The 13548-nt window shown below is 51.7% G+C and overlaps 5 protein-coding genes across 5 annotated transcripts; 2 read left to right on the top strand and 3 right to left on the bottom strand.

Moving 5' to 3' along the window:
• Positions 1–374: 374 nt before the first annotated feature.
• On the bottom strand, positions 375–1848 carry BCR38DRAFT_338529 (major facilitator superfamily domain-containing protein; the record flags this gene model as incomplete). Its single annotated transcript, XM_040855624.1, has 2 exons — positions 375–1282; positions 1341–1848. 2 exons carry the CDS (start codon positions 1846–1848, stop codon positions 375–377), a joined length of 1416 nt encoding a protein of 471 aa, XP_040718014.1.
• A 329-nt stretch (positions 1849–2177) lies between these two features.
• Positions 2178–3418, bottom strand: BCR38DRAFT_157145 (WW domain binding protein 11). The gene has a single exon (XM_040853753.1). It carries the CDS (start codon positions 3333–3335, stop codon positions 2508–2510), a length of 828 nt encoding a protein of 275 aa, XP_040718013.1. The 5' UTR covers positions 3336–3418; the 3' UTR covers positions 2178–2507.
• A 489-nt stretch (positions 3419–3907) lies between these two features.
• BCR38DRAFT_157138 (kinase-like domain-containing protein) lies at positions 3908–6339 on the top strand. The gene is made up of 2 exons (XM_040853752.1): positions 3908–5874; positions 5924–6339. The coding sequence occupies exons 1-2, from the start codon at positions 4250–4252 to the stop codon at positions 6276–6278; spliced, it is 1980 nt and encodes a 659-aa protein (XP_040718012.1). The 5' UTR covers positions 3908–4249; the 3' UTR covers positions 6279–6339.
• A 2060-nt stretch (positions 6340–8399) lies between these two features.
• BCR38DRAFT_407366 (uncharacterized protein) lies at positions 8400–9397 on the top strand (the record flags this gene model as incomplete). Its single annotated transcript, XM_040858161.1, has 3 exons — positions 8400–8480; positions 8538–9205; positions 9265–9397. The coding sequence occupies 3 exons, from the start codon at positions 8400–8402 to the stop codon at positions 9395–9397; spliced, it is 882 nt and encodes a 293-aa protein (XP_040718011.1).
• Positions 9398–12437: 3040 nt separating this feature from the next.
• BCR38DRAFT_407365 (uncharacterized protein) lies at positions 12438–12848 on the bottom strand (the record flags this gene model as incomplete). The annotated part of the gene is made up of 2 exons (XM_040858160.1): positions 12438–12726; positions 12814–12848. The coding sequence occupies 2 exons, from the start codon at positions 12846–12848 to the stop codon at positions 12438–12440; spliced, it is 324 nt and encodes a 107-aa protein (XP_040718010.1).
• Between the last annotated feature and the right edge of the window lie 700 nt (positions 12849–13548).

Here is a 13548-nt window from a genome sequence, read left to right as displayed (position 1 = left end):
TTGCTACATCTTGCCCCCTCGCTTAGACATCTGACTGCCATCTGGAAGGTAACAGACCTTCTCGCGCCCCCGAAAGACAACTATCAAGGATCCTCACCTCAGCGCGCAGGCTGCACTTTGCTCGTAGCCTCGTACGCAGCCCTTTTTAACAGGAAGACAGCTGTGCAGCATAAATAATACGCAATTTGCGAAAGACGATTCCACCGAAGGGCCAAGAGAAAAGAACGAACAAACAACTACGAAATATGAATATAACAGAAAATTTATTTATCTCCATCATAATAACATAAGACATGATCAAAATTTCAATATAACAGATTAGAACAACAGCGTGGCTCGTAATCCGCTAGAGTGTATGCCCCAATGACTCCCAATCAGAACTTAACCTGAGGCTTCCAGCCTACACTGACCACCTTCGCCGCCGCAAAAAACGAGAAGCTCAAACACTGCGTCAGACCCGTAAATACAATCAAACTCCAATAGTTACCCCCAGTAGCCTCAGCGAGAGTCCCAGCGATCGGAATGCCAACCAGACAAGCAATGCTGACGATGGTGTAGCACGTAGCGTAATATCTCCCATAGTGCTGAGTGTGACACAGGCGCCCGACGCACACAGGCGTAATACTGATGTTATTTCCTGTCCCAAACCCGAACAAGATGACAAAAATAATGATGCCTGGCATGGTATGGCCGACGGGCAGCCAAATACCCAACACGGAGACGACAGTGAGGAAGACCGAGAGCATATTGGAGTTGAAGGGGCCGATCTTGTCAGCCCAGTAGCCGGGGAGGGCCCGGCCGAAGACTGAGGCTGCGTTGAGGATGGGAAGGATCTGAAAAGCGAAGGCGCTGCTGAAGCCCTGAGCGACAGCATAGCTCGAAATGTAGGCTAGTGGGATGAAGAGGCCAAGCTCAAGCAAGAAAACGCCGCAGGTGGTAAGGAAGAATGCCTTCTCTTTGAAGATTCGAAAGTCGGGGTGCGTGCTGGCATTGCTGGCCGGTGGCAGGCGTTTCCTCACGAGAAGCATGGCAAATATGAAGAGAACCATGCAGACAAGGCCTAAAATGCGGATAGCCCAGGCATAGCCTACTTGGTTAAAGAGGCGCTGGAGCATCAAGGGGAATACCACACCGCCCACGCCACCACCGGTGCTGGCGATTCCCGTTGCCATCCCGCGACGCTCACGAAAATAATGGCCAATGGTTGTGAAGCACGGTGTGAAGCATGCCGAAGAAGCAAGGCCGTTGAGAACGCCGAAAGCTAGGAGGAAGTGCCAATAATCTGCCGCGTGAATTAGCATAAGACACGACACGACACGTGGGAATGTAGGATTGCTTACCTGTACAGATACTTAGGAGCATCATGCTCACGACAATACCCACGCTCCCAACAGATACCAACCATTTCGGGCCGTACTTGTCGAACATGGGCCCGACGTAGATACCCCCAGCAAAGCATAAAAAGGTGTACAAGGAGAATATCCACCCAATGGTGCCTTCGCTATAGTCCGAAAGCTGGTGCGTGGCGAGATAAGTCTGGAAAATGGCAATGGTATTCATAATTCCTAATGAGGCGCAAAGACCACAAAACGACCCGAAGACAACTAGCCATGCTTCCAGTCCCCCTTCAGGATATGTCTCCGCACCCAGGAGGGTGATGGGGCCCGAGCCGGCATCTGACTTGTCGTCGATTACCGGAGACGCCCCGTCTTCCTGCACAACGAAAAGCTGAGGATCAGGGTTCGAATTGAAGTCGATATCGCTCTGATTAGTATCGGGCAAATTGCCAAAGCTTTCCTCCACAGAGGGCTGCGGAGACTCAACACCTGCTAGACCTTTTTCTTCCATTCCGGCGGCAGATGAGATTTCTTGGGTGGTTTCAAATTCGAGCAGGTTTCACCGGCGGCGGACTTATATGAATGATGCCGAGTACCTTGATGTCGACTATGCCACCGCATCATAGAAAACATTCGGGTCACCCGTGACTATGAGAGAGTTTCGAAGTACCTCGGATCCGGGAAAGCGTGCGTTGCCGGAGTCGGAGCCGTCAAGCGAGCGTGGAGAACCTTTGAAGTCAGAGTGACGGCACCGCCAAACAACGTGCATCCAACCCCGCCCCAAGGGGCCTTATCGACAGCCCCGAAGCCCATTCAGGAAGCCCATCGCGATGCAAGACAGGGGCATGCTACTAGACCGAACACACACTATTATCACGCTGCAGGCGCTATTGGTATCTACCGGCATGCCGGCTATTGTCGAGACCCCCAACAACTAGACTTTTTGCGAAACGCGAGGTTGAATGCGGGGAGGCGCAAAGGCGTGAGTGAATTGACACATTTCCATCAAGGCCGCATCTAAAATATGGAAGAAGTTTCCGATGAGGTCGTAGAGAATACTCAATTAAGCCTGGCTGAGTGATCTTGAAGAGTAAACCTGTCGCAATATTGCACATTTGTAGCATCATCGGTCCATAGCTCATGGGTTGATGCAGCCAAATTTTCGGTCGGTTAAGCCTCATCGTCTTCAGCGTCCTCCATGGTGACATTGTGCATCCCTTTTGGTGCAGCCTCTGGTCTGGATTGAGTCTTCAGATATCCTTCTCGTTCCAGTTGGTCGGCCTCCTCGGGCTCCAGCAGTGCACCTCGACCTCGACCCTTCTCCATCTTCATCCTGACAGCAGTCGGCACGAAGGCAGTGACGGCCTCCTTCCTCAAATCGCGGATCACAGGCTTGGCTTCGTATACTGTCTTGACTTCCACGGGAGGCGCAGCTTGTTTGCGTGTCTCTCCACGCGGTACCGGCCTTCCTCCCCTTTCTCCAAGGGGTGTCTCGTTCGGGTTTGCGTTTGACTTCGCACGTCTCTCTCTGCGCTTTGCGTACCATTTGTCCATCACTTCTTTAGGGATCGGGGGCGGGGTGTCTCGAGGCATAGGTATGCTCTTGACGTCGTCTGGCACGTCGCTGTCGCTGCTTGAAGCATCTTCACCACCTCGTCTTCGCTTGCCCAGCACACCATTCTCTCCGTAGCCTCCGGTTTGAGGACCGCCGCGACTGAAAGTCGGTGCATTCTCCCCAAGCGCTTCTCTCGCCTTGTGGACGGCCTTTAAGTCTCGCTCAAGGCCTTCTAGTACAGTCTCTTCGTGCTTCGTGAGCTTGCCTCCGGAAGATGTGATTCGTTTGAGATCATCGATTTGTGATTGAATCCGTTCTGGGTTTCGCTTTCCGAGCTTCTCGTTTCGGCGTGCTACGGCCTCGGTCTTCCCCTTCTTGATCGCTTTGGCCTTGTCAGCTTTGCGCTGGGCTTGCACGGGGTTATAGTTGCGTTCCTTGGGCATATTCGGACAAGCAGCGGAAAGAGCGGCCAAAGAGGAGATCAAAGGCTACAGCAACTTGGTGGTAATCCGTGGTTAGCCTCGTGGACGGTCCTGTTTCGAATGGTGGTATGGCACCAGATGGAAATGCTAATGTTTATTCCAATGGAAATGAAGGCTGCAGGGAATTTCAGCCTCGTCGCGCCACTGAACTACAATTGCACCGTGCAACTTCTATATCCTTGAGCTTTGACCAGCTTACTATGGATGCTGGAATGGGTCCCCAAAATGATGCATAAGACGAATATTGGGTGTGAACTGTTTCTTTTCATAAACCACTGTAATCCTAAAATGCAATAAAATGATAGGATGATCTGGATGGAACACAGTGTCAAACTGCCCAATGTTGTAAACGCTAAACAAGATCTGAGATCCCCCAAGAGCGGGAATGTAGCAGGGATCCTGGCCAGGCCGTAGCCTGCGCTCGGACTTCCAGGCGTTGCTGCCCGGGCGACCGTGTTGATAGTGACGTTGGACGCAATCAACCCCGCCCAATCATGGCGCAATAACTGAATTGCATTCTCTAGCAAAAACAAGCCTTGGGAGCATCATTTCAATGTACTGAGGCCCCATTGATGTTCGCAGTTTGCAGTTGCTTAAGCTGCTTTCTTCTGCACCTAGATCATCTAGATCGTTGATTCTCCATCAACCCAGAGCCCCGCCAGATTTAAGTATTTCAACAGCGTCAATTGGCCTTCTGCTCTGCACGCGTCCCACGACAACCCCACCAACCTCAGGCGGCGCTTGCAGCGGCGACCCCAACCAAGTCCTCAGCCAGCGATCATCGTAACTTAGCCCGATCTTTGTCTGCTACCATCGCGAGTCAGACAACATCGACAGAGAGTTCACGATTCATTGCCCCGTCAACCTTCGCAGCCATGGCGAGCTTTATTACGAGTATCTTCCCAGGCTCCAAGGATTCGCGCCCTGCCACGCCCTCCCAGAACCGCAACAGCTTCATCACACCCGTTTCGACACCGCAGGGCAGCCCGAGTAAGAAAACGGCTCCACCTGGAGCCAATGATCTCCCTGTGGCGTTCGAAAACGCAATGAAGCTCAGCAGCAACAATGGCCTCGACAGTCCCATCAGGCTGCGACCCCAAACTGGTGTGAGCCCGCTGTCCCCAGTCAGAAGCAACCTCCAACCGATCGACGATCCCTACTTCGGAACGGGGTCGCCCAATGTCGACGAGAGCATTATCCACAAGACTCCAGGCAGCCCCCTGAAGAAGCAGGGACAAGAGAACACGCCTCCTTCGCGAATCCCTGTCGTCGGGGGCTCGGATTCCCCGTACATACACAACCATGCCGCCGTCTCTCGTCAAGAACTTTATCAGCTTAAAGAGAGCAGGCCATTGACTCCTACGACCAAGAAGTTCAACACTTCGCGCGGGCTGACACCCGAGGAACTTGAGATCCTGAAAAAACCCAATGTCCGCCGCCTTGTCAACGTCACCCAGCTGTACTTCCTTGATTACTACTTCGATCTCCTCACCTATGTTGGCTCACGCCAGGCTCGACTCAATGCTTTCAAGGAGGAATATCCTGCCCCGCCGGGCACCGATGAGGAGACGCACAAGCAGATGTGGCAAAAATACGCGGGTCGAGAACGCGCCAACCTCCGTAAGCGCCGCGTCCGGCTTCGACAGGGTGATTTCCAAATCCTCACACAAGTTGGCCAAGGTGGCTATGGCCAAGTCTATCTTGCGCAAAAGAAGGACACCAAGGAGGTGTGTGCTTTGAAGGTCATGAGCAAGAGACTGCTTTTCAAGCTGGATGAGGTTCGCCATGTTCTGACCGAACGAGATATTCTCACAACGGCCAAGAGCGAGTGGTTGGTTCGACTACTGTACTCCTTCCAGGACGACAAGAGTATCTATCTTGCCATGGAATATGTACCAGGCGGAGATTTCCGAACCCTTCTCAACAATACGGGCGTTCTTTCCAACCGCCATGCGCGATTCTACATTGCTGAGATGTTCTGCTCTGTTGATGCGTTGCACAAGCTTGGCTATATTCACCGAGATCTGAAGCCTGAGAATTTCCTGGTTGACTCCACCGGCCATGTCAAGCTGACCGACTTCGGCCTAGCCGCGGGGATGCTAGCACCGGGCAAGATCGAGTCCATGCGCATCAAACTGGAGAAGGCATCAGAGACCAGTGTTCCGTTTGGTAAGCCAATGGACCAGCGCACCATCGCCGAGCGTCGGGACGGCTACCGAACTATGCGCGAGAACGACGTGAATTACGCCAAATCTATCGTGGGATCGCCCGATTACATGGCCCCCGAGGTCCTTCGTGGCGATGAGTACGACTACACTGTCGACTACTGGAGTTTGGGCTGTATGCTCTTTGAAGCTCTGACGGGCTTCCCCCCCTTCGCAGGCTCCACCGCCGACGAGACATGGAGAAACCTCAAGCACTGGAAAGACGTACTCAAGCGGCCGGTATGGGAAGATCCGAACTATTTCCTGAGCAATCGAACCTGGAATTTCATCACCACGTGAGTCTTTGCCAAGCGCATCATGGGTGCTCATACTAACGAACAACAGCTGTATCAATTCAAGAAGCAAGCGTTTCTCCACCATCAAGGACATCTACGAGCATCAGTACTTCGCCGAGGTGGATTGGGACACTCTTAGACAGACCAAGGCGCCATTTGTACCTGAACTAGACTCAGAAACCGATGCAGGGTACTTTGATGATTTCACCAATGAGGCTGATATGGCCAAGTACAAGGAGGTCCATGATAAACAACAGGCCCTTGAGAGTATGGCCGACCGAGACGATGCGATGGGCAAGTCTTTATTTGTCGGATTTACATTCCGTCATCGCAAACCGGCCACGGAGGATGGCAGCCCGCGCAAACCAATCCCGACCGACGGCACGTTCGGCACGATGCTTTAGGGTAAACGTCCGGCGTCCGGGTTGATCAGGTGATAGATAGTTGGCTTGGGTGGAATTGTTTGAGCTTGGTGTTTGGCGGAGCAAGAGATGCCGGGGCAGGATCCTAGCGATAGAGGAAAGGTCAGCCAACATCACAGTGGGGGGCGAGGTGGATTGCCGCTGGTAGAACCGCACATTTTTCTTTACTGTCAGTGTTTGTTTCTACGTTTGTTGGTTTTAAAGACCTGGCACATCGGTTCCGCATAATGCCTTGGGAGTTCAGGGAAAGGAATAGGGCCGTTGAGGATTTTCGGGGCAGCAACAGCATGCCATATTACAATCAGCATGCTGGTTTCATGCGATGAACAGGTAATGAAGGGGGCATCAGGGCAGAAGACTATGACGTTGGGTTTACAGAGTGCCTACTGTGGAAGGGCACATTTTCCGGCCGGTAATGTAAAACAGTGTCGCAATAAAATACATTTTTCCTCAGTGTTGGGCCGTCCAAGTCCGTTATGCTCATCCTGAATTCAAGCTGACGAGGCTGAGAAGCTTACGTCGCACTCCGACTCCGGCTCCGGTTTGGCGATACTGTCCAATCGACGAGTGATCTAACCTGCACACCTACGTGTCGTCTGGAGGCATCAATTGTAGTGTACACGGATGCTGACTCGACCTCTGGGAGTTGGACTGGCTGATTGGGATCAGCACAACTGCGGCATCTGACATGATCTTGGAGCATCATGAAGAAGTAAACTATTCGAGTAAGTTGAGAGAGCAAACTCTCAAGTTTCTATTCTCAGCTGGATACCTAAACTTCCCGCGCCACATCGGCCTGTCGACATCGTGACGCCTTCGCGAGCCTTGTCCCGACAGGCTGGGAAGCTTTGGATTCCGTTGTAAAACACACTGAGTTGGCCCAGTTCAAAGTATTTGAAACACAGGAACAGTTGGTAAAAAGAGAAGCTAGGATCCTGCGTTATGGATATTCGGACAAAAGTTTGGAGTATTTCTTCGAAAATCGACAGTGCTGCAGCCCTACCGTCTCAAAAAGTATGTTTAAGCTGTCACCACAGCCAGCTGGCCGCTTGAATCCTTTCGGCCCAGCGAAAAGGCTTCGGGATCGGGCAGGGGGGACCCAGATCTCACGGACTACCCCAAATCCCCACTTTCAAAGCAGTGGCTACGCCAAGTCCACGAAGATCCCGTCGACTTGATCCTGACCTCAAGCGGCTCTTCTCGAAGCTATCTTTCGACCGTGAATTGACGACCTCACAACAGCCTTCAAGGTTCTAACGCATCTACATGGCTACAAGGTGTGGCATCTGTCCAAGCATAATCCTGGACTGCTTCAAGCTTCCAAAAGGACTGTGGATCCAACTTCAGACGTTACGTAGCGATTCAACAGATTCAGCTTGTATACCTGCAGCATATGCAATGTGCAACTATCAACTTGAAGCCAAAGAGCCGTCCCGGGAATTGCTCGAGCCATGATGGGAGGACGCGCGGCTCTTCTGCATCTCTCCCTTGGCTGAGCTGGCCGATCTACTGTTGCACCGGCTCCAAATTCTCACTCACGGACCGCGAACCCAGACCCGTTGCTTGGGATTTTTCGCAAAGTCAGGCAGGCCAACCATCTTTACTTATCAAACTCTCCAAGTCGACTGGTGTATGCAATTTACATGTCACTAAACTCCGGCTAAGGCTCACTGGTCGCCCGGGCTCCCAACAAGGAGGGGACGGGTCAGCTTCGCCTCTCCGCTGGCGATAATGGCATCCGGCAATTCTGGGGGATTTGCGTCGTATGCAGTCAGCCAGTCTGTCTATGACGACGTTGGCTGGCCAATGAGTATCCGGGTTTTCCTTTTCTGTGATCCTACAATCGTCGGTCTGCTGCAGGGACGTTGATACACAAACATATAAGTATATGTGCTTCCTGCCCTTAACATCTAGCCTACTCCCTCGCATCACAGCACACTCACAGTCCTTCACAGCCTCTCATCAGCCTCTCATCAGTTCTAACACATACACACAATCAGTTCTAACACATACACACAATCAGCCCGAATATCTTCCAAATTTGGTTTCAACACCAAGGTTCATCAAATCTCAAGTGTTCCACACGTCAACAATTCCATAAACATGAAGGCCTCTACGATTGCGGCTGTCCTGGCCCCCTCCGCCGCCTCGGCAAATTGGTGGGGTGGTGCCCCAGAGTGTGCTGTAAGTGCCCTTTTTGTTACTCTAGTATACTCACACACGACTAATACACCAGACTAGCAATCATGCCTTTCCTCAGCCTGGGCTGACGCCACAGCAACCATAACGTCGGCCAATTACTGGCCTGCGCAGTCAGATTATTGCGACGCTGGCAAGGGCTCCTCCATTTCGTCGTGCATAAATAATGGCTGTTCCACTACCCCCACAGCCATTAGTAGTTATGGCAGTTTGTCAGCTTCTCTTTGCTCCCAATATGCATCCTGTACCTCGGCCGGCTCCACTGGTGTCCACACCATCACATACTCCGCCGGCCCAGTCAACTGGGGTGCTCCCGGCGGCTGGAATGGCGGCAAGGGCTTCGGTGGTGGCCCAGGCGGTAACTGGGGCGATAACAAGAATGGATCAGACGATGGCTGGGGTGCCGCTACCGATGGTAGCTACTGGTCCGAGTGGGCGTCCGCGTATTCCGGTTCCAAGACCTGGACTGGTGGTGTTGTGACCGTGACTGGCTGTGTAGGTAACGGATCGCCCTGGTTCGTTGGACCTGGCTGTGGCTGGAACGGATATGGTGGCTTCAACGGTTGGGTTGGTTGGGGTGCGGGTTGGTCGCTTGGCCCCACGACCACCGGCACGGTTACATATACCACGACTAATGCCCAGGGGAGTGGTAGCATTTACACCGGTGTGGCTACCGTCGCCGCAGCTGTCAGCGGAACTATTACGACAACGTAAGTCACCGTTACCATCACAACCAAAATCGCAAACGATACATACTTATTGTTCACAGTTCTATCCTGGGCGCTGCTACCGCGACTGGTAATGCCGCTGCACGTGTGGGACAGGGGGCTGAGGGTAGTGTTGTTACCGGAATGATGGGTGTTGCGCTTGGGGCTGTCGTTGCTGTTGCTGGGATGTTGTAAGTATTATAATTTCACAGCACCCCACACGCAGAACCCCTAACATTCCGTTGATTCATTGTCTTATCCGAACATTGATTTTATGTCACAATGTACCACCACCCAGTTCTTAGTGTGTTTCTTGATTTTCTGCAATGTTTGCTGTACTGTTTGCCTGGACAGTTGTACAGTATACATACTCATTAGACGTTGTCGGATGTGTACGGTTGAGGCGAGGTTGAGGCGATGAGGAGAAGTGGAGAAGGATAACAATCATTTGAAAATAGGCAGTTACATTTGAGCGTCCGTTGGATTGTTGAAATGGTGATAATATCTTGGCAAATACTTAATGTCTCCTATACTGTATAAAAGTCGTCCACCAAAATTAATAAACTAGCCACTGTTCTTCCGACCAGGTGTCGATAAACACCATCGAATGATTGAGGCTGGCTTATCTGGCTCCACGTCGTAAGAACCCGTGGATTCTGAACCACCACTCTTATCATTAATAACACCACTTCCACTGCTAATTTCTTGCTGTTGAAACTCAGCGATATGGTAGCCTCTAGCTAGTGGTTCTAATGCAGTCATAAAGCGACGATCTGCATTTAGTAGTGCCTTGAATTACCTATCCCTTTTCAAGCGATCTAGTTCTTCTTGTAGTGACATTCTTAGTACGCTTAGCTGCGAATTCTGCTTCCATAGCTTCACCCCCTGACTATCTTCTAACACTTATAGCGGCTACGTAGCGATGATTCTTTAGATACTATCTTTGATTTCGCGGCGTGTCTTCAGTGTAGAGTCGCTATCGAATCGCGGGTTTTCAGGGGGCTCTGGCGTACTTCTTTTTCTCAACATTTTGCTGGGTTTCTGGATGGCGTAGGGCCTTGGCTCCTGAAATTAGCTAACTACAATTAGTCCTGAAACTTGATTTGATTACTTCGTTAGTACTAGCCTTACGATTTGTAGTAGGCTAGCGAATAAAGTTGACCTTTTCAACTAGTGAAGTATCCATCAGTCTATCCAGATTAACAACTTCAGCTCTATCCGCTGATGTCAGCACGTTTTATGGGCCATTTTCGTTCAATTAGCGTCCGTAGGAAGCATGTGCTAGTCAGTATCCCCCTGTTGAGCCAATAGGACAGCAATGACGGTCGCATATGACTATACGTTCAGGTATAGTCGGGACCCTTCCTTGATAATCCGGTTGACTATACGGTTCTCCTAGGATATATAAATGCGTTGGCTAGCTTGAGATGAATTGCCTCGACGCCGTATTCCAAGAAGGCGGTCTGATAGTGTTTACTTATGCTTCTGGACTGATTGGTACTAAGATAAACCGTTGTCCGTAACTTCAAATATAACATCTACCATCTGCACGTCGCTGGTCACTGTACTTATCGCATGGCATACTGGTAGCTAGGCTGTACTATCTATAGTGTTGGAAATCAAGTATCTCATCTCAGGGGTTATATTGGTGGGAAAATTGCATTCCACTGCTCACTATATCAGGAATTTGCCGATCCGGGCTGCGTAATACCTCTCAAAATTTGGAGCAATTCAAAACACCTCGTATTAACTTATATACTGACCTAACTACTAAGTGAATAAGCTTAATATGTTGCTATATACGTATAATAGAAGTTATGGGGTTTATGTGTGGTGCCTCGCTATTCGGTGACTGGACTGGTGGTGAAACTAGACGAGTGAGTAGACTCCAGCTCCGCCTCATTCTTTCTCCCTCCATTGCTTGGTCACCATCTTCTGGGCCCAAACACTGAGTATCTGCCATAACAAACCCATCTTCTTGAACCACAGGGGCAACATGACTATGAGCACTAGCCATGGTTTTGCATGTCTACGATTGACACGAAGCAGCGTACATATAATCGTTAGTTAGCAAAGCGTAGACAGCCCCTTTACATACGAGAAGACTCGGCAACTCGCCGGCAATTGGTTAGTTATGCTCAACATATACTTCTAGATAACAATAGAAGTTCTATACACGAAGCAAAACACCAAACAGCTTACTCTCTCAAGTCCCAAGCCCAAGAGAGAGAAAGAAAAAAGGTCGAATTCGCTTTCCTTCTCATTGCCGTCTTGTTCCCCGCTCTTGTTGCTGCTGGTGCCTGTGAGCCATGTCCTCCCGCCGCGGTCCGCCGGACACCTCTCTTCGCCAAACCGAACGTCGAACCTCTCTTCCCGGCAAAATAGGAACTGGAAGCGTTGGCTTCCTCGTGTTCAAATCGCCGTTCCTATACCGATTTCTTTCCCTGCCCAGCACACTCGTCAACCTCCTAATCTGCAACGGCAGCACGACCTCGAAGTCATCTCCAACAAACCTCTTGAACCCATCACCATTATGACCATCGTACTCCCCGGGTGTTCCCGAGAATCTATCGATGCACCGGGAGTTGGCATACCTGGCGTCGACATACCCACCGCCACAGGACTACTAGCCTCACACGTAGTCGCTAAGTCCGTCATCCGGGGCCTGAAAGGCGGATAAGGCGAAAGCGGTATATTTGGCGGCGGGCCGGATGAGCCAACGGAGGCAAAGGACATGGATGTCCTCCAGCGATATTAGGCGCGGTCGTCGAGGCTGCCTTCGGAGCGGACTACTGGTACCATGACGTGGGCGACTAGCCTGTTCGTCAAGGTCAGCAATCCGCCACTGCACGGCAGAGCTCTGCCCCTGTCCTTGTCCCGCCAATCGAGAGGAGGGACCTTTAACCTGACCCATGAGCGTCGAGAACAGACTATCCCTCGCCAGCTCTTTCCTCCCACTGAGCAGGTTTTAAGGCCAATCATCGAGATCCTCCTCCCGGCTCAATCCGGCGCTGGCGTACTGGGGAGCAGGTGCCATACGCCGTCAGCTGGACGTCGTGGTTTGTAATGAGTAGACTCAAAGGCCGCCGATGACGGGCCCCGCTAAACATATTGGTGACGTGCGTATCCTGCTCCTTTTTCTTGCGCTAGTAGGCGCGGAAGCAAAGGATCACCACCGTGGCTAGGATTACCATCCCGAACACGGAGTCCGAGATGGCGGCGATGGTAGTTGTGTTCACTGGGCGCTCAAACTGTATGCTTCCAAGAGGAGTGGTGATGAGGAGTATGCCGGTTGGCGGGTGGGAGCTGGGTGCTGGCTGCGCTGCTGTGTGGGAGATGGTCTGGTGGATGTTGAGTCGTCTTCGTCAGGGGTTTTCTTGTGCGAGGTGGCTGGGATGTTGTAGATGGCAAGCGCGTCCTGGCCAGCGCAGGATAGTTTCGGGTCGCCTGTGCACGGCGTTGTGCAGTTATTGGCTGAGGGCTTCCTGACACCTGGTGATAGATCGGCGCCGCAGTAGCGTTCACTGCGTTGTGTCAGTAGGGAAGCCTCATCTGGAATTAGTCGGGTGCATATATCAGGACAGAGCCGTCATATAAATACCTATTCGTACAGAATTGGGTGGGGGAGAGGGGGTGGTCCGGCCATCTTACCTTCTGTTCTTCTCGGCATAAGGGAAATGCCCCGCGTCTCCCCTCAATCTCCTGAGGCGGACCGAGGACGGCACACCCACCCCAGACACGCAGCCACTGTCAACTTCTCAGTGTCTAGTGACGGAGCCAAGGTAAGTGTCTTCTTGCCCAAACGGATGCAATACGCTGCCATCCAACCCCGCCTCCTTATAGCATCCCAGCAACGTGTATGTCGAGTCCCCGGCGCCAAAGTTGGCTTATATGCAGTTGCACCGTTAATATCCTCGTCGCCAGGCTGTCGCGCTGCACTGGCGATAGCGATTCTACCACCAGTACCTCCGTCCTATCTCCTTCCCTACCCGTATCTTGTCGACATATTGAACTCTGTTGCAGGACCTCCGCGCTGCGAAATATGTGTTGGTGACATAGTCACTGTGTACTCAGGTGTAATCGAGACATCAGTCCAAATCCTGTCGTTGTACGGTTACGGTTGCACGTCGTGCAAGTAATGTCGCCGAGTCGTGGTGGGTTTCCTCGTTCACTTTGTCAGTCTTTGACATTCGGTGTCCTGACAAAGGGAGAGTCGTCGACAGTCCGCCCAACAAAGGCCCCATGCGCAAATCCAGCTTTGACGACGAATTCGACCAATAGAGTCCGTCATGGCTCGCCCTGATACAATTGCCCCATTGCCTAGACGTAGTTTGGGTATAACCCTC

Source organism: Pseudomassariella vexata (assembly GCF_002105095.1).
Source record: "Pseudomassariella vexata strain CBS 129021 chromosome Unknown BCR38scaffold_4, whole genome shotgun sequence".
In the NCBI taxonomy this organism is placed as follows: Eukaryota; Fungi; Ascomycota; class Sordariomycetes; order Amphisphaeriales; family Pseudomassariaceae; genus Pseudomassariella; species Pseudomassariella vexata.
Note: the sequence above shows the minus strand (reverse complement) of the source record. Positions and strands in the feature narration are given on the sequence as shown.

Excerpts from the sequence above, each read along its gene's own strand:
- BCR38DRAFT_157145 (XM_040853753.1), bottom strand. The coding sequence starts at position 3,335 with ATGCCCAAGGAACGCAACTATAACCCCGTGCAAGCCCAGCGCAAAGCT.
- BCR38DRAFT_157138 (XM_040853752.1), top strand. The coding sequence starts at position 4,250 with ATGGCGAGCTTTATTACGAGTATCTTCCCAGGCTCCAAGGATTCGCGC. Across the intron at positions 5,875-5,923 it reads ACCTGGAATTTCATCACCAC|CTGTATCAATTCAAGAAGCA; the intron begins GTGAGTCTTTGC and ends AACGAACAACAG.